This window comes from Teleopsis dalmanni, chromosome 2, assembly GCF_002237135.1.
Source record: "Teleopsis dalmanni isolate 2A chromosome 2, ASM223713v2, whole genome shotgun sequence".
NCBI classification, from domain to species: Eukaryota; Metazoa; Arthropoda; class Insecta; order Diptera; family Diopsidae; genus Teleopsis; species Teleopsis dalmanni.
Genome location: NC_051847.1, coordinates 179,662,070 through 179,684,965, shown reverse-complemented (window position 1 = coordinate 179,684,965; position 22,896 = coordinate 179,662,070). Strand labels below are relative to the sequence as shown.

The window sequence follows — 22,896 nt, the reverse complement described above, 5'->3', positions numbered from 1 at the left end:
ATTATAAATATTTTTACGAATTATTTTTTTTTAAAACAGTTCTCCAATTTGATAAAATTATTTATTAATATTTATTAATTAAGTTATATGTTATAACAACTCCAAATGAATATGGATTTTAAATTAAAGTTAATTATAATATTTATTAAATATAAATAATTTATAATTAAATTTTAACATAATAAAATATGTTATACAAATGGATATGGCTTTTAAATAATTTATGTTTATAATTTATAATTAAATTTTAACATAATAATATTTGAATTCATAAAATTTAAAATTTAAATTGAAATAATTTTCTCAAAAACACTTTTAATTAATTTAAATACATTTTAAGAATGTACAAAATATTTGAATCAATTTTGTGCTTACCTTAAACATATATAAAAAATATTATGTATACATTATTTCTTAACAGTTTATTTATTTATACACAATTTAAAAATTATATGAGCATAATTGAAAATATCTTTAAATTATTTAATAGAAAAATATTTTCAATTATAGATATATTATGAAATATTTTTCTATTTTAAAAAGCATTACTTTTTAAAAATAATTTCGTTTTTATTTAAAAAAAAGTTTCGTTTAATTTGAAAGTGTATTCTTTTAAATTGAAAACTTTAAACTAACTATTTAGTAATTTTAGACTTTAGAGAATAAAATATTTTAAAAATAAAACAGATTTAGAATTTTTAAATTATTAATTTTTTATTTTATTTTTCATTATTCAATATTTTTTTGATTTCGTGCCCGGCCAAGATATATTAACAACTGAAGTTATTATAAACTGGTCTGAGGAAGAATTCAAAAAATTCTCGAAACGCTGGCAATAAGAAATATCTAAAAATTACAAGACTGTTTTAAATTCACGAATATTCTATTCACTGAAGCTATAAAAACTAAATAATCAAAATTCAATGAACTTCAGAAAACTTATACTTGAAATGTTTTATATATATAATCTGAAAATACTACATACAATATCCATAGTTTTTAAGATGAATCATTTTGTTTCTAAAAACTTACAGTTCTATTTAGCTTGAGTTAATTTCATTTTCATAAAAAGAAACCTAATGCTATAAACCATATAGTGCTTATTTATCATTATTTAGAATTACTTTCAATTTTTTATATTTAAGATACTCTTCTTTTTTTTAATCTTAATTTTTCATTATTTTTTAATCTCTGATACAGTGTGTACTAGAAGATTAAATGGCAAATGACTATACTTATATATATGCAGTTACAAAATAATACAAATGATCTTCTAAGATAAGAGTACTCTATTGCTAGTCTAAATCTCTATTTCAGTTACAAGAATATGGAAAAAACTATCGATTAATTATGAACTATTACAATTGCAAGTACACTATTCTAACATCCTTTATTATAGTTTTTGTGATAAGAATGCAAAAATTTATTTTTATTTATAAAATAGATCATTTAAAACCTCCCATATGTTAGCTGACATTTTTTTAATTTTAGATATTTCACTAATAATTTATTGTGCTATAAATAATCACACAATAATTAAAGCTAAGCATTTAGCTGAAATATTATGACACTCTAAAGCTTTAGTTAAAAATGATCAAATTTATAAATGATTATTAATTTTTATAGTTATTTTTATTATAATATATATATATATTTATATAATTTTATATTTGAAAATTAATCAATAACATATTGGTCCCAACACCATTATCTATTCTGGGGAGAAACTGACATAATTTTCCCACTAATAACTAAGTGGAGGTAATATATGTTATATCGCACTTGTAGGATGAATGAAAAAAGTTCAAAGAAGATATATCTACTCTCCTTCTAAGCAAATTAGTTAGGATTGATATGGTGCTCCAACCGACAATGAATATAAAAGTAGGTTTCAGCGACATAAGAATAGTTCAGTTGGCTGAGTCGATCCTAAATTCGCAGAGTTGTCATTCTAACCTAACAAAGGTTTATAGTAAAAGCAGTATTTTTTTTAAATACTTATGAATTAGCAGAAAAATTGATGTCTTCATTTATATCTACATTGAAATTATATGCCATATAAATATTTCACAGTTTTTCAGTTATATTTAGAGCCATTTTAGATTAGATTCTTTTTTTTTATTTTACTTTAACTGAATTAAATCTAGGTCTTGACATTAGATCGTATTTAGTCTTTTAATTAGTTCTAAATGTGCCAATCTTTATTATATATGTATGGTAATCTTACCTTAGATTATTTTAAAAAAAAATTTAAAGTGCTTAAAGGATTTTTTTCCTAATATAGACGATGCTATTTGCTTTGGCTTCTAATACACTGTGAAACCCTCTAATAAATAATATTTCCAAAACATAATAATATAACTGAAAGTCATTATATCATCGCTGAAAATGTGTTTTAACATATCTTTGCTATATACTCGAAACGGTTTGGACTCCGATAAAATTTTTGTGTGTAACATAGTTATTTATTAAACTATAAAATGAAATGCTTAAATGTAAATGTGAACACAAGAGAGATCTCCTATCCTCCGGTATAACTAAATATATTATACTTAAAATAAAAAAGAAAACATTTAATATTCATATTCTCTCCATTCTATTATCAATTTCAGGCACATGTTCACATTTTCGAATAGTTTTGTTTCTTTTAGAATATAAATAACTCATATTCCTAACATGACTGTATATCGAATTTATAAAAGCCAAAAAACTATAATTTTATTTAACATAATTCTATAAATTACTTTCGTCTGTGTACACCAGTGCCGAGTTCAATTTTCTTAGTAACTTGAGGCAAAGTTTTAGTGGTTCTCTGCGATAATGTTTTTTTAAAAAATCAAATGCCATTACATAATAGAACACAAGATTAAAAATTCTTCAACTTAGTCTAAACTTCGTATGTAAAAAAAGAGGATAACATACAAAGCATATCACTTTATAGAAATCACTTCTACCAAGCAGGTTAGGAGCGTTCCAAAAACTTTTTTTTTAATTTGCAAAATAAAGGATAACATACATAGCATATCACTTTTCAGAAATCACTTATACCAAACTAGTTAGGGGCATCCCAAAAATCTTATTTTTTTAATTTTTTCACTTTTTTATTTCTGTGCATCATCTCTACAGTTAATGAGACACTGGTGTACACCTAATATAAAAGGATCTCACTGACCCTAACCATGCAAGTAATGGATATAATAAGTTTAGTTTTTTAATCACTTATCTGTTATAATTAAAATTAATTTTAATGTTAAATGTTTATTTTTGTTTAACATGAATTAAATGATTAAAAAAAGTTGAATAAAATTAAAAAGTTAAATTATAAATAATTTTATTATTTATTTAATATTTTTTTAGCATACAAAATTTATAAAGTCGGAATTAATTAAAAATTAATAATATAAAATATCTTCAAATGAAAATAATTGCATCTAAACAAACCACTGCCATGATGAAAATTTTATATATAAAACTGATACATACAAAAAAAAACAAAATTTTCTAATAGAAATTTTTGAATCGACTATTAATAGACCTCTAAAAAAATAAATCCATTTTATTATATAATAAATTAAAACTTTAATTTTTCCATAAGAATGTATAAAAAATTGTGTCAAATTAAAAAAATTTAGTTGTAAATAATAAATTTTTTATTGTAATATAAAATAATTATTAATTATTACTTATGTGCATATTTTAATTAATAGAAGCAAATTTAAAAAAAAAAATTAAAAATAGTTAGTAATATTAGTAATTTAATTAATATTTTAATAATTGCAATTATTAATAAAGAGCAGACCTAGTGAATTGGATTTTTTAACCGAATATGTTTTTTAACTTACGATTATGATAGGAATATATATTATAGTTAAGAAAATTGACCAATAACGCTATATATATATAGAATATTATTTCTTATAACAATAAATTCCATTTTAGAATATTTAAAACTTAAACAAAATATTTTTACATAATTTTTTTTAAAATTTAAATTTTTTTAAATTCCTATATAACTTTTTAATTAAAAACAATTAATTGGCAAATAATTACACAAAGATCAAAATATTTACTTATATTATATTTTATATAATAATTAAATAATTGTTTAAATTATTGTGCTGTAAATTATAACTTTTTCTTTATTTTTATTACAAAAATGAAGAGAAAAATAATTTAAATTTTTTTTAATTATAAAACTCAAAATTCTTTTTATACATAATTTTAGTGCAAAAGATCTGTAAAAATTGTAGTACTTCTGTTTCTTTGGCAGCTTTTGTTAAAGAGAACGAAATTATTATATAATATTTTAAACTACATCTTCCTATAAAATAAATTTATTAAAAAGTTGTAGAGGTATTTTATAATTTATATATCTTAGTTTATAAAAGAAACTTCTAAGTTTATTAATATTTTATATTCAAATTAAACAAAGTAAAAGTTATTTAATTATAGTTTTCAATAACTTAGACGGCAAAAAATTTTAATATTTAAAATAACCATATCCTTCGCGATGTCGAAAACGATTAAGATTTAGAGTAAATTTAAGTAAATTTAATTTAATTCAAATTAAATTTTTAATGAATTTACGAATTTAAAAGATTGTTATATAGAATACTGGGAACCCAAATAAATAATTATATATGTATACATTTGCTTCAATAATACTGTGTTTGCCCAAAATATCTTAAAATGTTTTTGATAAAATTATGTTTTACATATTTTTTTATTCAATATTCCTATTAGCTTAAATAAAATATTATGCTATTTTGCCTTTTAAAAGTTAAATTAAATCGAATTAAAAAATTAAAATTCAATTTTGGTGTATAAGATTACACAAATCTAAATCAATTTATCTAAAGCCAATAATATTTAACACATCACTCAATAAATCGTGTGACTACACACAGATTGCGCTGCCCTTGTGAAATCCATTTAACGTTTATGAAGTACCAATCTTCTTCTGTGTAAAATCTCGACATTTCGATTAATCAGAAAAAAAGTGACAGCCATTTAAGTGAAGCTGTCATATAATAACTTTTGTTATTTTCAAAACAATTTCGTGTGTTAATTCATCATTACTTCTTGATGAAAAAAAATACTGTACACGCTCAGCAATGGCTTCAAAAATGTTTTCCGGACTTTGCTCCATCGGAAAAAAGCATTTGTTATTGGTTTGATGAATTTAAACGTGGTCGTACAGACACCGATTATGGTGAACGTTCTGGTCGTCCAATTGAGGTGGTTACTCCAGAAAATGAATAAAAGAATTTAAATAAGACTTTGTAAAATATTAAAAATCGAAAATAAATAAAATAATTTGTATATTATATTATAGTTTTATTTTTTTCTTATATATTCTGTTAGAATATGAGATGATCTTAATGAGTATCAGATAATTAAGGATTTGCATTTTAATCTATTTATCGATGATCAGTGGACGTTGCTGTTGAACTGCAGTCTGGTTATATTCTTAAGTTTAGATTATCATATTTTAGTGGAGAAAGAAAGATTAAGATTCTACTTTATGGAGAACTATTCAAATTGCAGAGTAAACTATTTCCATTCTAAGGTTATTGATAAGTCACTGTTCCAAAATCTTCGCTATAAATATCACACAATTTCTTATTGTTACTTTGCAATTATCATTAGCTATTGTCATTTCTCTAAAATCAGTACGGATTATTACAATTTTTAAATATCTTTTTAATGTTTATATTTTTTTTGATGACAACACGTGATACTCACAAAGTTTGGATGAAAAATTTTTGCCCACTGACAATTATTTTTCAAGCATCGTGTTATCTAAACAATTAAAGAATGATAAATATAACCACACTTGTAAGATAAACCAACAAAACTCAGTGAATAAGTATATTACGATTATAATAAACCTGAGATTTGACTGTTTAATGTAACGAATGAAACAGTGTCTAATATAGGTCAATAAGCTCACGAAAAAAAATTTTAGTTTTAAAATCCTTGAATTTTAATTGTTTTGTTTGAAATAAAACAGCAGACAATAAAAATAATATATGTAATTAATCTCTTGTTCTTAAACCCCAAATTGATGTTCTTTTTGTACCAACTGTGGGTCTAGCCACAGCACTATTCACGAATTTATTAAATGATATTGAAGGAAACCCACGTTCCATTGATTTCATATGTGAATCATTTAGCATACCGAAAACGTCCAAGTATTTTAGTGTAGGTAATGAAGTGAGTTCCCTGTAAAATTAAGAAAGTTACAAGACAAATACTGAAAACTAATGAATATTATTCTTACATAAAAGATGCCAAAGGTATGCCATAACATCTTGATAACGAAACATATTCCAGCATATCTGACTTACATATATTTGAGACTGCTGAACCTGTTAGTGCGGTGCAATCTGATAAATCTAATTCCAATAATTGTGTACAACGCTTAATTAATGTATTTAAATCTATAAAATAGAAATGAATAAAAAATTATATTATTATACAAGGAACTTACGAGAATCAAATATATTCTTGCGACAGCCAGCTATATTAAGACGTAAGATATTCGGTGTCACATTAGTGACAAGTGCAGTTACAGCATCAACCGATAGATTTGCCCATGATATATTAAGACTGACTAGCTTTTTTAATGAATCCATAAGCTTTCGCATGCTCCAAGCTTCGATACCAGAACTCATTGCTAAATTCAAAGCCTCCAAATTTGTGTTCTGCCCAATACTATTACAAATGTCATCATTTACAGCCACAAACTCAAGACTTAACTTTTTAAGCTGTTTACATTGTGCCAATAATTGCTTAAGATCTGGTTTTTTTATTGATGACAAACTTAAGTCTAAATATTGTATTTTATTTTGAAGATTTTTGTCTTTAGAGAAAAAATTATTATCAAAAATTGGAGAACATATCTATATATAAAAAAGAGAAAAAGAGAAAAAAATATAAAAATAATTCTAAAATTTATATTTAAATTTATAAAGAGGTTTTTTCGAACAGTAGTGAACAACAACAAAAATTCATTTTATATTATTTTAATTAATTGAATTTTTGGCTGACCATACAGCTGTTTCGAGTATTGCCAAATACCCATCATCAGCGGTCTTGGAAATAATTCTTGCATTTAAATTTATTTAAAAGTACTTACATCAGTTTGTGACAAACGTAATACGACCACGCCTCTACTTAAAATATGTCCTACTGCACCTGGTCGTAATTTTCGATTACCCAAATCCAAACGTGCCCACAACATTTCATCACGTGCGCAACGATTGAACTGTTGATTTACAATACTACAATTCAGTAATGAATTCTTAGACAACCACTTAAAAATTTGAAGAATTATTTCATCTGACATTAAGCCAAAATAATTGGTTGAATTTTGTTCTGTACTACGAAACATAAAGAAATCTCGATTTTTTAAATTAGCGTCTTTAATTTCTTGCTGTCTTTTTTGCATTAATACCTCTTGATGTTTTCTTAAAGCTTTACTTGTGGAAGGTAATACTGATATGCAAGAACATTTTTGTGAATTGTCTGGTCGTTTGGTCTTGTTTGGTGAATTCTATAAAAAAATATTAGTTTATTTTATGACAATATAATAATCGTTAAATTTTTTACCTCTGCTGTATGATATTCATTTGGTTGCACTTTATCAGAGCCAGTTCTTTGATTGTTACAAACGACAGTCGCTAAAGGACTACGAGTGTTTTTGGCAGGTGAATGTATATTATTTGCGCTTGATGCAGTTCCTACTCCGGAACTAAATCTAATTGTTTCAGTGCTTAATGCAGAAATTTTTCTTTGTAGAGGATCTTGAATTTTTTCAAGGACTTTGTTATTATGTGTTTCTATGTCTTGTAAATTATTGTTTGTATATTGTAGTAACCCTGATTTCTTTGTAGTGCTACATTCTACCAAAGTAGAATTATTACTATCAGTAGATATGTCCAACGTGTCGTTTCTATTGTAACTACGAACTTGATACTTTGGAGCATCTAAATTGGGTGTAGCTTCATTAGAATTTTCATCAGGACTTGTTGATAAGGTTAAACCAATTGCTGAAGCAATTGACGACACACTCTCCTCAGAATCCAACATATTTATACCCATTTGCTCAAGATCCTCGACTGTAAGCAAGTGAGGAGAGGAACTCAGTTCTATATTTGGTTTTTTTCGAACTGAGTCTAAAGATTTTTCAGTTGATGTAGAATATTTACGACGTTTCCTTGAAATAAATAAATTATTTAAAAAAATTGCAATAACTTATTTTATTTTACTATTTTTTTGTATTTAATTCAATACTAACGAATTTTAAACATATATTTTTTATATTAAAACTTCAATGACCCACTATGATGTCAACAACCTTAAAAAATTTATTAATCAGCATTTTTAAGTTCGGTGGTGTATTTTAATTCTGGTATAATTTTAGTGAAAATTTCTCTTTTTGGAATTTAGATGTTTTACAACATTCTTTTTATATGCTCTAAAATTTTAAACAAATAATTCACATCTTGCAGAACCAAAAATCACTGATTTATATGCCTTGGCTTGAACGAACTTTTATTTGATATAGTTTTCATTATGGACCTTATAACAATTGATAATATTTGACATACTTTTAAAATAATATAAATGTTATATTATTATGCTCCATTATTATATTATAACTATTTTACTCTACTTTTTTGACTGCGGCGGTTTTGTTTGACAACTTAATGTTGCCATTTCTCTTTTGTCCGTATTTTTCGTCATTATGACGTTTACAAAAATAAATTGCGCCCTTTTAAATTTTAATAATTTATTATCGTCCTGATTAATTCTTTTTATTTATATCACATAATACCTGCTTTGTGGATACAAGTTTTCGTCGTTGTGCATAACTTCCGCTTTATTTTCACTCATGTAGTTAATTTTATTATATTAACTAATTCTACTTTATTACTAGTTCACCACAACGTCAACTGAATAACCAGCAGTTTAGGCAATGCGCAGCAAATATTTTTTGCTTCCCGCAATTATTATCAAAAATCTTACCGATTACCAACTACCGCTGGTTTTACATGGTTGCATTCGTAGCGTTTGTAGAACAATTTTATACTCATGACTGCACTTTTTACTTTGCTTCGCGTTTCTGTTTTCTTCGACTCACATTTAATTCACAATATTGCTATTACACTGGCTAGACTTTTGGTAAGATGTTTGCACATACTCATTTTCACATTATACATGCAAAATTTTGTCTGCAGTCAAAATTTAAAAAGAAAACGTAATTTTATGTTTTAAAAAACACAAATAATAATAGGCCCGTTTCGGTGGCTTGCAAGTGTGTCAAAAAACATTAAGTTGCTGGACTATACTAACTGAAATGTACGCAAAACAACAACATTATTTTCTCTATGTAGGCCAGTAGCTGTATACTGGCCACACAATTCGGCTAGTACGAAAAAAAGCATTACCAACGCAATAAGCGAACTATTGTGAATCTTCGCTGAAAATTCCAGCGAACGAGGCAATCATATGTCAAAAATCATATGTAAAAAAAAATTCAATCAAAAATTAAAAATTTCATAGATTTGAAAATTGGGAAAAAAGAAAAAATTTAAGTGTTTTATTTTGAAATTTCACACATTCTTACCATTACTTTAAACTCATTTAAATTTTCAATTTTATATATACTATTTATTTTATACAAAATTTAATTTGCTTGCATCATGTGGACATATGCAGTATTTGCGATTTGCCAAAACATAATACTTGACAGATTGCAACAGTGATGCCAATGTCTCGCTTTACTTAGCATAGAAATAAATAAATAATATAAAATTGGATATAAAAATGAGTAATGAATTAAAACCAATGTTAAGAATGCATCATATTTTGAAATTTCCTTTTATAACAAAATTAATACTAGTTTAGAATATTTATGGAACTAATAAGTTAAAAAATTTAAAGCGCTTTGCAATTATACTTATTTTTCAATAATTATATTTATTTTTTATAATTTTGCATATTTTTCAAATTTGTGAAACTTTTTAATTTTGTTTTAATTTTTGTTTACAAATTTTTGACAAATGACTGTTGAAGTTTTCAAACAAGGTTCACTTATCAGTTTTGTGACATTTTTTTCTATAGTCGCTAAAATATTTAACCACTTCACAAGTAGTGTGATAAAATACTAATACTTCTGTTCGCGGATAAAATACTAATATTATATGTATTTGCTATCGAACATAACAATTTTGACATGTTTAACTAGTATCGCGGATCAAAGAAGCAAAAGTACAATTACTCGCTGTTTGAATAAGCAATTTATTCTATTTTGCACAAATTATTTTTAGTAACCTAATACGATTTTATTTTGCTTATTAACAATATTTATTTGTATAACACAATTTATTCGTATATTTGTTTGTTTAAGAGAAAAAAATAGTTTTTTGTTAATTTATTTTATTTTTATTTACTCTTCATTCGTTATTTGTGTAAGATTTCAATTGAAAACGCTACATAAAAACTATATGCAAGAATGTGTGTAGTTGATATAAGTTGAAATCATAACTAAAAATACAACTCTTCAGTTTTTCTTATTTGTACAAATTTGAGATAAAAATGGCGGGTAGTTAAAATATGTAGTGGAAGCAGCAGGATGTTTATGTTCGGTTGGAATATTCAGTGCGTAATAATGCGAATTCATACATAATGGTGAAACAAAAATTAAGAAAAAATGAACCTGATTCAAAACATAGCGGGAGTGATTCTGCTCTTAAAACAATTAAGAAACTTCCAAACAAATCTATTTCGTTGCTGGATCAACGTGTAATTCAGCCAACCCGCCGGAGCTCTAGAAACTTACGCGCTGCTGGAAATGAAATTTTAAATTGCGTTGTAGGAAGAAAAACTGCAACAAATGACAAGAATTCTCAAAACAGTAAAATTGGTAATTTTCTTTCACAATTTTTATATTAAATGAGTATATAACGAAATTCGTCTGTAGATAACACAAATTCTGATGAACTTCCCAGAAGAAATTTACGAACTAGAGCATTAAACTTAAATGCATACACTAAAGAAAAAATAAATACTAAAACGTCGATTTTATCAAAAACAGTCGGCCAAATTATTGAAGCTAAACACAATGAAAACCAAAATGTAGAAAAACGTAAAGAACATAATTCTTATATTTAATTGATATATACATATAATTATTTTTTTTATATATGTAAAAACATCAAACAGAAGTTGGTGAAATTTTATTGCAGCAAGTAAATGGATGGAAATGGCCGAAAAGAAAATGTGTAGTTAAACTAAGAAGGCTATCTCTCAAAACTATAGATAATCATAGGAGAGAAAAACATAAATCAAGTAAGTATTATTATTTTATAAATTAATTAATTCAATTAAATATATAATAAATTAAAAAGGGCAGACCGAGAACGCAAAGAAGCAGTCGAATACGGTGACATCAAATAATAAAAATTGTCTGTTAGAAAAGGAATCTCAAAATCAAAATTCGATTTTAGAAATTGAAATAACTAACACCGATCGGTCAAACTTTAAGAAGCTAAGTATTTCAAAGCAATCAGAACCCACATTTCCAATTGATCAGAATGAATTTGCACCCAAAAATAATAAAAATGAAGAGAAAATTCCAAAATCGAAAAAGTTGAAACAAACAGAAATAGTTAATGTGTTAAATACAGAGCAACAATATGTAGTTCCATTTAAATCAAAAGCAATCAATGGTAACTGAACAAATTCTTGTTTTCGAATAAATTAAATTAATTATTTGTTGTATGTAAATTACAGATGTAAATTATGTAGACATTTGTTCAGACGATGAATGGTGTACAAAGGATTTCGAACAAATTAATAACAATAACGAGACTACAAGTTTAAAACATCGTGGTAAATTTTTTCATAAAGCAAATATTCCAAATGAATTCAAAGATTGTAACGAAGGTGTAGTAGTAATAAATCAAGAAAAGTCAAAAAATAATTCAAAAAACAATGTTTATGAATTTTTGTCACTTACACAAAGCTCTGAATCTGATAGTGATCCTGCTGCTGAAGTTATTAATAAACTAATCACTGAAGGAAAGGTTCAACTAGCGAATAAACGTAAGAATAAAAAAGTTATTAAACGTATTAAGACGACAAAGGTTGGAGAAAAAAAACGGAAAGCACCTTCCAAAAAAAAAGTTAAATTTGCAAATAAAGTTAAAGCTCCAAATTTAGAAATTGTTGCACCTGTAGACAGCTGTCCACCTCCCATAGAGATATTACCACAAGAAATTGATGACTTTAACAACGATGTCCATTCGGATATAGATGTGCAATCCCATATTGAAGATAAAAAATCTTCGCATGATAATCCAGGAACGTTTAGCAGCTTAGCACGTAGGGTCATAATGCAACAAGCTGATAAAAATCGTCAAAATAAGGTATTATTTTATTTTTATTTATTAAATTAATAAATTAAAAAAATTCATTTTTACAGCAAATGCTGTTAGATATGGCCAAGAAATTTGTTAGTACTCCTATTAACAAGCAGACTGTACCAAATCGAGAGAGTCATTTATCACCAATTTTTAAACCACCTACCCCAATGCATAGTCCAAAACCATGGCGTGTCATAGATCCAAAATTACCTTCTTTACTTGATTTTAATAGAAGCTCTGGTAATTTACCATCATTTTCCAGTTTTCACATTCCAAAGAGTCCTAAAAAGAATATGGAGCGAACAAAGCAGCAACATTTAAATTTGGAAATCGATTCGTTGGGTGAAACTATGAAAAATAATAAGAATGCAACTCATTTGGAAACACCAAATTCTGCAAATAAATCGCAAAACTGCATTTCTATTCCACAAACTATAGTAATAAATGCATCGAATTCTTTATCATCTTTTTCTTCAAATGATTCTAACGGAGAAAATAAACCTCCACCTCAAAAAAAGAACAATAATAAAATCATCGATGAAAACTGTGATATATTCAATCTGCGTCATATACCGAATCCTAGAAAAACATTGTCTCATCGTAGTCCTCTAAAAACTATAAATATTTTAGAAGTTGTAGTGCTTCCACCGTATAAACCTCAAAACTGTAATACAGCTACAATAGAAGAACACGTCAACAGTGAAACCAAAACAAATGATTGTTCAGAAAAAAGCAATGAAAATCTTTTTGGGTTTGAAAATGATATTACTTATCAACCTCAAAACTGTAATACAGCTACAATAGAAGAACATGTCAATAGTGAAACAAAAACAAGTGATTGTTCAGAAAGAAACCATGAAGATCTTTTTGGGTTTGAAAATGATATTACTTGTGAGGAAATTCACAATTCGATATGTCATAATAATCTAAACAATGCCAATAAAAGCTTAAGTGAAAAATTGCAAAATTTGAAAAAATGGCGCCCAATAAATAATGATGAACCGCACCCACAATCTCAACCAATCAAAGAAGTGTTTGATGACTATTTGGATAGGCCAAAGCAACGTTGTATAAAACAAATGTTATGTTCAACTTTTATCGACTCACCAAAATGTCTTCAGAAAAAAAGCCCTAAAGATGGGAAAATTGTCAAACAAAGTGTAAAAAACTCAGAAAAAACAAAATCACAAGCTGAAGAATCCAATTTGTTCAAAGATTTTGAGCCTGAATGCACGTTTAATCAAGAGGTATGTAATATATATAAACAACATATGTTAAATCTCCATTTTAACGTAAATGTAGTTTAAAAATGCGATTAAATCTTACTACTTTTGATATATATATTAAAGTAGTATTTTACAAAACGATGTCGCTAAATAAATAAAAAGTGAATAACTTTTCTGACTGAGTCCACAGGGCCTTAAAATGTTAAGACTAATTTTAATGGTAGTATAAGACTCAAACATTTAATATTTTAAATTACTTATATTTTTGTGATTTTCTATATTTTATTATTAAAAAAGAAATTTTTTTTAGGATTCACATCGTACTTATATTCGTCCTCTTAGGCAGAAACGAAAAATTTGTAAAAATTTTTTAAGGTATCTTGATAGTGACGAATCTGGTGAAGATGAGAATAATACCAGTCAGCACGATGATATCAATACAAAGAAGAAGCAAAAACGAAAGGATAATCCAGAAAATCCTGAACTGAAATCTTTCATTAAAAGCTTTAATGAAATGTGTGAAGAAGTAGAAAACTACAATATTAATATTGAGAATATTTCATAATTTTATTTTGTAATCTTGTGTACATTATGTATATTTACTTCCAGTATCACTTTTAGTTGTAAAACTGTTATGTTGTATGAATTTTTATTTTATATACAATTATATTTTATTCTTTGCACATATTTTTATATTTAATTTTTTGAGAAACTCTTTAAATACAAAATTTTAAATCTTTAATAAAGTCAGTATGCTTTTAAAACTTCTTTTTTAAAAATAAACGATATAATTATTTTTAAATGTTTTGTTTTATTGATAATAAATAATTCTTCTGGTAAAGAGTTTAAAAAATTATAGCTAGAGTATATTTTGATACGTTCAAGCAGGTATTGACTTTTTATAATCTACTGAAATATAATTTTTAGGTTAGATGGATTCGAATAGCAAAGAAAGAGAAAAACAAAAATTTATTTTAATTTATTGAAATTTGGCTGACCATACAACGCTGATTCGAATATTGCCAAGTACTCATCATCAGTGGTTTTAGGAAATAATTGATTTTTTTTGTGGTTTATTCTGTGCACAAACTAATCAGTTCTGTTGAATAATTTGGATATGTTCAATGAGAGGATAAATAAACTGTACAGTACGCAACGTGTTGTATGGTTTCGTACATTTAAACACAAAACAGTACATTAACAATTATACACAATCAAATATTTTACTAACTTACATTAAAATCTATAAAAATAAAAATGTTTTAAAGAATAATACACAATATAAATACAACATTACGTTTTAATTATAATAAATCGAGCATTATGACTCGACTACCAAATGATTACATTGCGTTTATTACAATACAAAAAAGGGGCATTTATTATAATACAAATTTCAGTATTATAATAAATATATATTATATATATTATTATTTCTATATTTACTACATGTATAGTATTATTAATTCGCTCATATACTATTTGATAGCACAGCTGATCAACCATAATTCGTTGTACAACACTTTCTCAAATAGGAGTTTTTGTTATTATCAACAAATTAGAAATTAATCATCGTTTAAAAATTTTAATCCATTTTTATATCATTTACTATAACTATTAAAAACTGTTAAAAAGTATGGAGTCTCCATTTGCGCCGTTAAGTGAATCCTGTGCTAAAGCTTTAGGGGATAAGGTGTATGAAAAGCGTAAAGTTGCCTCACAGGAAATAGAGAAGTATGAAATTTTATATATGTATATTGCTTTAGAAATGTATAAAATGACTTTGTTTTACCAGAATGGTTACCGAATTTAATTCAAAAAATAATTCTGCACAAATAAGAAAATTAATAGATGTATTATCAAATGATTTCGCCACGTCCAGAGATCCAAATCGTAGAAAAGGCGGATTAATTGGGCTAGCTGCAACAAGTTTGGGTTTAGGAAAAGTGGGTATCAATATTCATATGTAAGAATTATGTAGTCATCTGTTCGATTATAATATATAATGTATGTATATATTTTGTACACGTTAATATTTTTTCAAACAAACCTCATAAGTAATTTGTGAAAATCGATACAGAGTGTTAACTCCTTAACATTACTGTAATCAAATATTTCAAAAATGATTTTTTTTTATTTAGGACTCTGATAAATATGTAAACGAATTGGTTACGCCAATTGTAAATTGCTTGAGTGATCCAGATGTGCGTGTTCGTTACTTTGCTTGTGAATCTTTATATAATGTAGTAAAAGTTGCTCGTTCTGCTATTATTCCATTCTTTCCTGAATTATTTGCCGCGTTGTCACGACTTGTAGCCGATTCTGATCAAATTGTTAAAGATGGCAGTGAACTTCTGGATAGGTTGCTTAAAGTATTAATATATACAAAATTATTTGTTTTGTTTGTTTTGTCACATAAACACAATATTTCTAGGACATTGTTACAGAATCTTCTCGAGATTTCGATTTAGAAGCATTTATACCGCTATTAAGAGAAAGAGTTTACGCCAAGAATTCATTTGGTCGACAATATGTTATATCTTGGATCTCTATTTTAAACGCTGTACCTGAAATAAATATGGTTAAATATATAACGGACATATTAGATGGTCTATTTATGATGCTAGATGACAACACGTTAGAAATACAGCGCATGTATGTATAGATATTTTTTTAAAATTTGGATAACAATATAATAATAATACTATTTTAGGTGCGAAACAACACTTAACCAATTCCTTAAATCCATACGCACAGATTCATCAACAGTTAAAATGGAACAAACTATTAATATACTTATAAACCATGCTCAATCACAAAATGAACTTATAAAGGTATAAACTTCAGTTATAATACATAGAGCTACGCTTTAATGTTTATACAGTCTATAGCAATTACATGGATTAGTGAGTTTGTACAAATATTTGGACCAAACGTATTACCATATGCCAGTGGTATATTCACAGCAATATTACCTTGCTTGGAGTACAATGTTGAATCAAAAAAGAGTAAGAAGTATATGATTAACTTTGTCACTGATTAATATATAATTCACCAATAATTTTTTTTAGATATTAAAGACTGTGCAGTATCAGTTAATGATCTAATGATACAGCTAATATCGTCTAAAGAGCATAAATCCCAAAATATACAGAAAATCGATTTAGGTAGTGTCATGGACGTGCTAGTGCAATATCTAGTACATAATTCAGTACATACTAAGGTTGCTGTACTAAAATGGATTCATCATTTGTTTACCCATTTTCCAAATGAGGTATTTGAAGCATTAAATTCAAAATGAATTATTTTCAAATATAGTAGTTTTAATAACAAAAAAAAATTTATTGCAGATGTCAATACATGCAAACAGTTTAGGTAACAGCCTACTTAAAATTTTAGCTGATAATTCAGATGAAGTTGTGCTGCAGTCATTATCTGTGTTAGCAGAAATAGTGAATTCTACTAGCTCGAATGGTCGTATATAATGTAATGTAATGCTTAATAAATATAATATTAATTTTTGTTGCATATTTTAGATCCCACAGACTTTAACAAAACCCATTATCGAGAATTTTTGTTAAGTTTATTGAAATTATTTAGCGAAGAAAAACAATTTTTAGATCATAGAGCAAGTCTTATAATAAGGTACGATATTTTTCTATACTTTCAAATTTTTTTCTTAATCATTTTGTATTATTTACAGACAACTTTGTATTTTACTTAACTCAGAGTATATATACAGAACATTTGCTGAAATAATTAGTGAAGAGAAAACTAATTTGAAATTTGCATCTACTATGGTTCGGCTTTTAAATATGATCTTACTTACGTCCACTGAATTGTTCGAATTGCGAAATTCTTTACGTGATATAACTACAGAGAAATCTGCAAATCTTTTTGTATGCCTTTATAAAAGTTGGGCTCATTGTCCTGTTTCAACATTGTCTTTATGCTTATTAACGCAAAGCTATCAACATGTCTCAGATCTCGTAGTTTTATTGTATGTAAATTTAATTGCATTAAAAGTCAAATTTTAATTAACTTTAATATTTTACAGTGCTGATGTTGAAATAACTTTGGAGTTATTAAATGAATTGGATAAATTAGTTCAACTTATCGAGTCTCCCATATATGCCCGTAAGTTATTTTGCTTTATAAGAACTAGTTTTAGAAAACTATAAAAACTAGTTTTAAACATATAAGCATTATTTATTTTTATTCAAAAACTTCTAATCGTTGGGAATTTTTATAAATCGAAGAACTATATAAATTAATACAGAAAATAAATTCAAAACAATCAAAATTATAAATATAATTAATTGAAAAATACATATTTAAATTGAAGACATTACATTTTAATTACAGCTCTACGTCTCACACTGGTGTCTAAATCGAATAATTGCGTAGACGCACAATATTTAACACATGCTCTGTTTGGAATATTGATGCTTTTGCCCCAAACAGATGCATTTAATTTGCTTAAAAATCGTTTACAATGTGTACCAAACTACTGGAGTCAAACGCCTTTGTATGTTATGATAAATAACTAATTAACTCTATAAATATTAATTTTTTTCTTCTTTTTCATTAGAAATGTAAAAGATTCTCTACAATATAAAAGCAAAATCGATTTTGAGATGTTACTAAATCATTTCAAAAAAGTGCAGAAATCTCAGAGAGAACAACGCTTAACACAACGTAAACGAAGCGCTATAGCCTAAGGAACCTACGAAAGTAATTAATTTGGAACTTACATTAAACAATTTTACATTTAAATATCATGTATTCATTTATAATATATTTTGCATTCTTACTTGTGATGATATTTTAAAAATAGTTTAACAGTAAATTAATATAATCATAGGTATATATTTATGTTAAATATGTGTGTACAAGCTTAATATTCAACCTTTTATAATAAACATATTTTATTACTGTTGTATATTTAAAAAGTTTGTTTTATATTTTACCTTATTTAATAAGAACCAAAAAAAAAAAAAAATCGTTAGAAATGATACTTATTTTAAAAAATTAGAAATATATCGTGATTATACGCTCTGAAAATCTTATGCTATTTGATATATCCAATTAATGGTTCCTGAAATACAATTATTTGATGAGTTTAAAAGACATTTATGAACAAGTTGATATATATATATATTACATTTAAACAATAATAATAAATGTATATAATAACTACTAGTTTAGTTCTACCGCACTGTACTTTTTAAGATAACTTTTTTTTCAGTTGAAGTTATTGTTTAAATTTAATGACATTTGAGCAATAATCGCTCATAGTAAATAATTTTCCTACAGAAAATACGTTAATATGAGTTATTTTTATATAGGTATTATACAATTAACTTATTTCGATATATATACGCAATACAACTAATTTTACTATTTATTGCTGAAAGAAAATGTAAAGATCTTGATAACATTCTTTATAAAACATAAACAATACAATACAAATAATTATATTCAAAATTTAATATAATATTATATAATTTATAATAATATTTATATTTATAAATATATTTTTGATAAAAGCAGAAAATCCAAGAATAACATATAGAGAAGATCTCTCTATATGTTATTCGATATCTGCATTCCTATTTAAGGCTACAAAAGTTCTTTTGTAAATGAAAAAATTTTTGTTGATAAATCAGGCAAATATTTAAAGAATATAAATTACCTTTTTTTATATATTATAAAATACTTATTTATATACCAAAAATTACGTTACTGAATTCAAAATTTGCTTAGTCTTATTTAGAATCCATATGTTATTAGGTACGGTTGAAATGTGATCTAGGAAACAAAATATACTTTTTAAATATAAATATCAAAAAATGAGTTGGCAACACTTACAATTTGACATAACGAGCTACGCTACACAGACACAAAAGTTCTACTGGGAATTTAGGTATATCAAAATGTTTGTGAGCTGCAATTGCTATTATTTCACAATCTTTTTTAAAATTTGTGGTTGCATAGGTGCAACAAAGAGTTCAGTAAAATTAAAAAATTAAAGTATTAAAAATTACTGAAAAAAGGTGAAAGTAGTGAACAAAGTAAGTGTCTAATATAATTATGTAAAACATAACATAACATAAAACAGAAGTTTTGTTTGTAAATATTCCATTGTTTACATTTGTTCTTTCGTAGTTGCCAAATAAGCAAATTTAGAGTTACCATACTTAGCAATGTATATGTATTAATGAATTTCAAAATAGTGAATAACACCAGATTGGGATTTATTTGTAATTTCAGTTACTTTGTAAATATATATTTTCCTTATTATGATTATTAATGCAAATTGGAATATAATTGATAAAAAATAAAATACACATTAAAGAAATTGTATAGCAAAAATTTATTTAATGCTTAAAAATATTTGTTTATGCTGTGTTGTTTTGCTTACACATATATATATTTAAGTTGCGTCAGACAACATATACAGTTATATATGTTTATATACAATATACATATGTATATCTGTATACATGCCAAAAACAAAATCAATACTTATTCGTTTTTCTAACATACATATATTGGTTTAACTCTATTTATAAAACTTTTAATAGATTTCATTCTGGTGTTCGTTTTTTAAACATTTTATCAAAAACAAAAAAAATACCACACATTGGAAAATATAAATTTTTAATTTGTAAGAAAACTTTGAATGTTTAATTTCTTGGGATAAACAAACAATTTAAGCAAGGTCATCCATTTTTTTTGTTCTCTACTTCTGTCATTATTATTGTTTGTATTTTTTTTGTATACATCATATTTACATTGTTGTGTATAAAAACAAGAAAATGTCTTAAATTAAAAAAAAAAATACAAAATTCTTTTATTTTAGCTATTTCAAAAACTGTATTAAAATGGACTCGTTTTTGAGTCTCTTTGATCCAAATCAACCAGACGATGGATTTGACGAAGAACAGGATTTGCAGAATGGCAATTTAACAGCCAGCAGTAATTCACAGAGTGGCAGCGGAAGTGAGGGTGAACAGGATGTGCATTGCAATAAAATTGTTATTGATTTTGATCAAGAACAATTACCACCAGAACCACAATTGGGAAATATTGAATACAAATTGAAATTAATAAATCCATCAAAACAACGTTTCGAACACCTAGTAACACAAATGAAATGGCGTCTTCGAGAAGGTCATGGAGAAGCTATTTATGAAATTGGTGTTTCTGATGCTGGTCACTTACACGGCTTAAATGAAAAGGATATGAACGCATCACTTGTTACTCTCAAACAAATGGCTCACAAGCTAGGAGCAAGTACATCAGTACTAAGGAAGAAATTTGTCGCTGGCCGTCGTTCAGTTGCTGAAGTGTTAGTACGCAAAATACCTGATGACCAACACAACATAGAAGTGCGTGTGGCTGTTTTAGGTGGTGCTGACGCGGGAAAATCAACTTTACTAGGTGTTTTAACGCAAGGAGAGTTTGATAATGGACGAGGGCGTGCTCGCTTAAATATGTTCAGACATATGCATGAAATACAGTCAGGCAGAACATCATGTATTTCACACGAAACACTCGGTTTCGATGCCCAGGTAATTAATTTTAATTTGTAAAAATTGTGATGATCAAACAGTATATTTAGCTATTCATTGTTTTTGCAGGGGAATATTATTAATTATAAATATAATGAAATGATGACAGCTGAAGAAATCAGTGATCGATCAACTAAACTTGTTACTTTTATGGATCTTGCTGGCCATCGACGTTATATTCGCACAACAGTGCAGGCTTTGTCTGGGTACTCACCACATTATGCAATGCTTGTTGTATCGGCTGGAAGTGGCTTTAACAGCACAAGTAAGGAACATCTTTCTATTGCGAGGGCGTTAGATATGCCTTTCTTCATTGTTATCACAAAAACCGATATAACATCACCGGATCAAACAATTCAAGATTTAAAAAATTTGCTTACATCTATTGGTTGTCGTAAAGTGCCATTTGTAATAACAAATGCTGATGAAGTGATTTCAGCTGGGTCTAATCAAGTATCTGGTTCAAATATTGTGCCAATATTTTGTGTATCGAATGTTACTGGCGCCGGTCTAAATCTGGTGACAAAGTTTTTGTATGTACTATCACCAGGTATTTCTAACGCTGAAAAAGAACGTTTAGAGCAAGAGCCATGTGAATTTCATATTGATGAAATATTTCGGGTTTCTGAAGTCGGTACAGTTGTAGGTGGCTTACTTGTGAAAGGTGTACTAACAGAAAATATGCCCATGAAAATAGGACCATTACCAGATGGTTATTTTCACTCTGTCACTGTACACACAATTCATAGGAATAAAGCACCATGTAGAGTAGTACGCGCTGGGCAAAGTGCATCGCTATCGTTTACTCCAAACCAAACATTGCCACAGATAAGAAGTGGTATGGTGCTTTTAACCGATTCCGGTAATCCCGAGGTTGAACCACGTGGTACAATATTCTTCCAGGTATATTCATAACTATAGTTCAATTCGAAAGAGATGATTTATTTCTATTATTTCAGGCTAAGGTGTCAGTTTTATTTCATGCTACAGCAATATTTGTTGGTTTCCAGACTACCGTACATATTGGTAGCATAAGGCAAACTGCAGTTATACGTGGTATTATGGGTTGTGGAAAAATTGGTACAAACGATAAGGCATCAGTGTTATTCCAGTTTGTCGGGCATCCAGAGTATGTGCGACCAGGTATGCGTATATTGTTTCGTGAGGGCACAAGCAAAGGAATTGGATTCGTTACACAAGTATTTCCTCTCATTGATCCAGTAACTTGAAGTTAATGTCGTACCTAAATAGAAATTTATCTAGAGTTTTGATGTACAGTTCATACTATGCTATAGACTATTTATGTTTTTCAAAATTAACTTACAAATTCCTGAATTTAATGGGAAATTGTATAATTAATGAATACACAAACCGTTGATAATATATATATATATATATCATTTAAAAATATTAAGAACATTATATATACGAGTTTACATATTGTAAATATGTAGAATATATACATATATAAATACAAATGGTATGAACGGTAAAAACAAAAAATGTGGATTATAGAAACATATTTTTATATCGCGTTGAATGCATATAAAATAACAAGTTAATGTAAATATGCTGTGATTTTGTTCTGCAAATTAAAATAAACATATAATTAATCGGAAATGAAAAGTAATTAAGATTATTATTCAATTCTCTTAGAAA

At 26.6% G+C, this 22,896-nt stretch overlaps 4 protein-coding genes across 8 annotated transcripts; 3 read left to right on the top strand and 1 right to left on the bottom strand.

Moving 5' to 3' along the window:
- Positions 1-5,960: 5,960 nt before the first annotated feature.
- Positions 5,961-9,257, bottom strand: LOC119680263 (S-phase kinase-associated protein 2). Of its 3 annotated transcripts, none has more exons than XM_038092988.1 (6): positions 9,034-9,257; positions 7,615-8,221; positions 7,142-7,558; positions 6,494-6,905; positions 6,284-6,443; positions 5,961-6,225 (listed from the first exon to the last, which is right to left on the bottom strand). In XM_038092988.1, exons 1-6 carry the CDS (start codon positions 9,099-9,101, stop codon positions 6,039-6,041), a joined length of 1,851 nt encoding a protein of 616 aa, XP_037948916.1. In that variant the 5' UTR covers positions 9,102-9,257; the 3' UTR covers positions 5,961-6,038. The 3 variants fall into 3 exon arrangements, with proteins under 3 accessions (XP_037948916.1, XP_037948918.1, XP_037948919.1); XM_038092990.1 differs by lacking the exon at positions 9,034-9,257 and adding an exon at positions 8,843-8,997 and having other exon boundaries at positions 5,977-6,225; XM_038092991.1 differs by lacking the exon at positions 9,034-9,257 and adding an exon at positions 8,363-8,587 and having other exon boundaries at positions 5,977-6,225.
- A 1,266-nt stretch (positions 9,258-10,523) lies between these two features.
- Positions 10,524-14,331, top strand: LOC119678818 (protein dalmatian). Its single transcript, XM_038090880.1, has 7 exons — positions 10,524-10,933; positions 10,991-11,155; positions 11,233-11,358; positions 11,418-11,738; positions 11,803-12,437; positions 12,494-13,681; positions 13,971-14,331. Exons 1-7 carry the CDS (start codon positions 10,696-10,698, stop codon positions 14,223-14,225), a joined length of 2,928 nt encoding a protein of 975 aa, XP_037946808.1. The 5' UTR covers positions 10,524-10,695; the 3' UTR covers positions 14,226-14,331.
- An 892-nt stretch (positions 14,332-15,223) lies between these two features.
- On the top strand, positions 15,224-18,475 carry LOC119686417 (protein VAC14 homolog). The gene is made up of 13 exons (XM_038100997.1): positions 15,224-15,394; positions 15,456-15,606; positions 15,802-16,032; positions 16,095-16,315; positions 16,374-16,494; positions 16,545-16,668; positions 16,732-16,934; positions 17,011-17,134; positions 17,197-17,305; positions 17,364-17,660; positions 17,718-17,797; positions 18,026-18,188; positions 18,252-18,475. The coding sequence occupies exons 1-13, from the start codon at positions 15,297-15,299 to the stop codon at positions 18,379-18,381; spliced, it is 2,052 nt and encodes a 683-aa protein (XP_037956925.1). The 5' UTR covers positions 15,224-15,296; the 3' UTR covers positions 18,382-18,475.
- Positions 18,476-19,593: 1,118 nt separating this feature from the next.
- On the top strand, positions 19,594-22,634 carry LOC119686418 (GTP-binding protein 2). 3 transcript variants are annotated; one of them, XM_038100998.1, is made up of 4 exons: positions 19,594-19,734; positions 20,526-21,237; positions 21,307-22,140; positions 22,197-22,634. In XM_038100998.1, the coding sequence occupies exons 2-4, from the start codon at positions 20,548-20,550 to the stop codon at positions 22,464-22,466; spliced, it is 1,794 nt and encodes a 597-aa protein (XP_037956926.1). In that variant the 5' UTR covers positions 19,594-19,734; positions 20,526-20,547; the 3' UTR covers positions 22,467-22,634. The 3 variants fall into 3 exon arrangements, with proteins under 3 accessions (XP_037956926.1, XP_037956928.1, XP_037956927.1); XM_038101000.1 differs by lacking the exon at positions 19,594-19,734 and adding an exon at positions 19,890-19,940; XM_038100999.1 differs by lacking the exon at positions 19,594-19,734 and adding an exon at positions 20,301-20,384.
- The last annotated feature ends 262 nt before the right edge of the window (positions 22,635-22,896 follow it).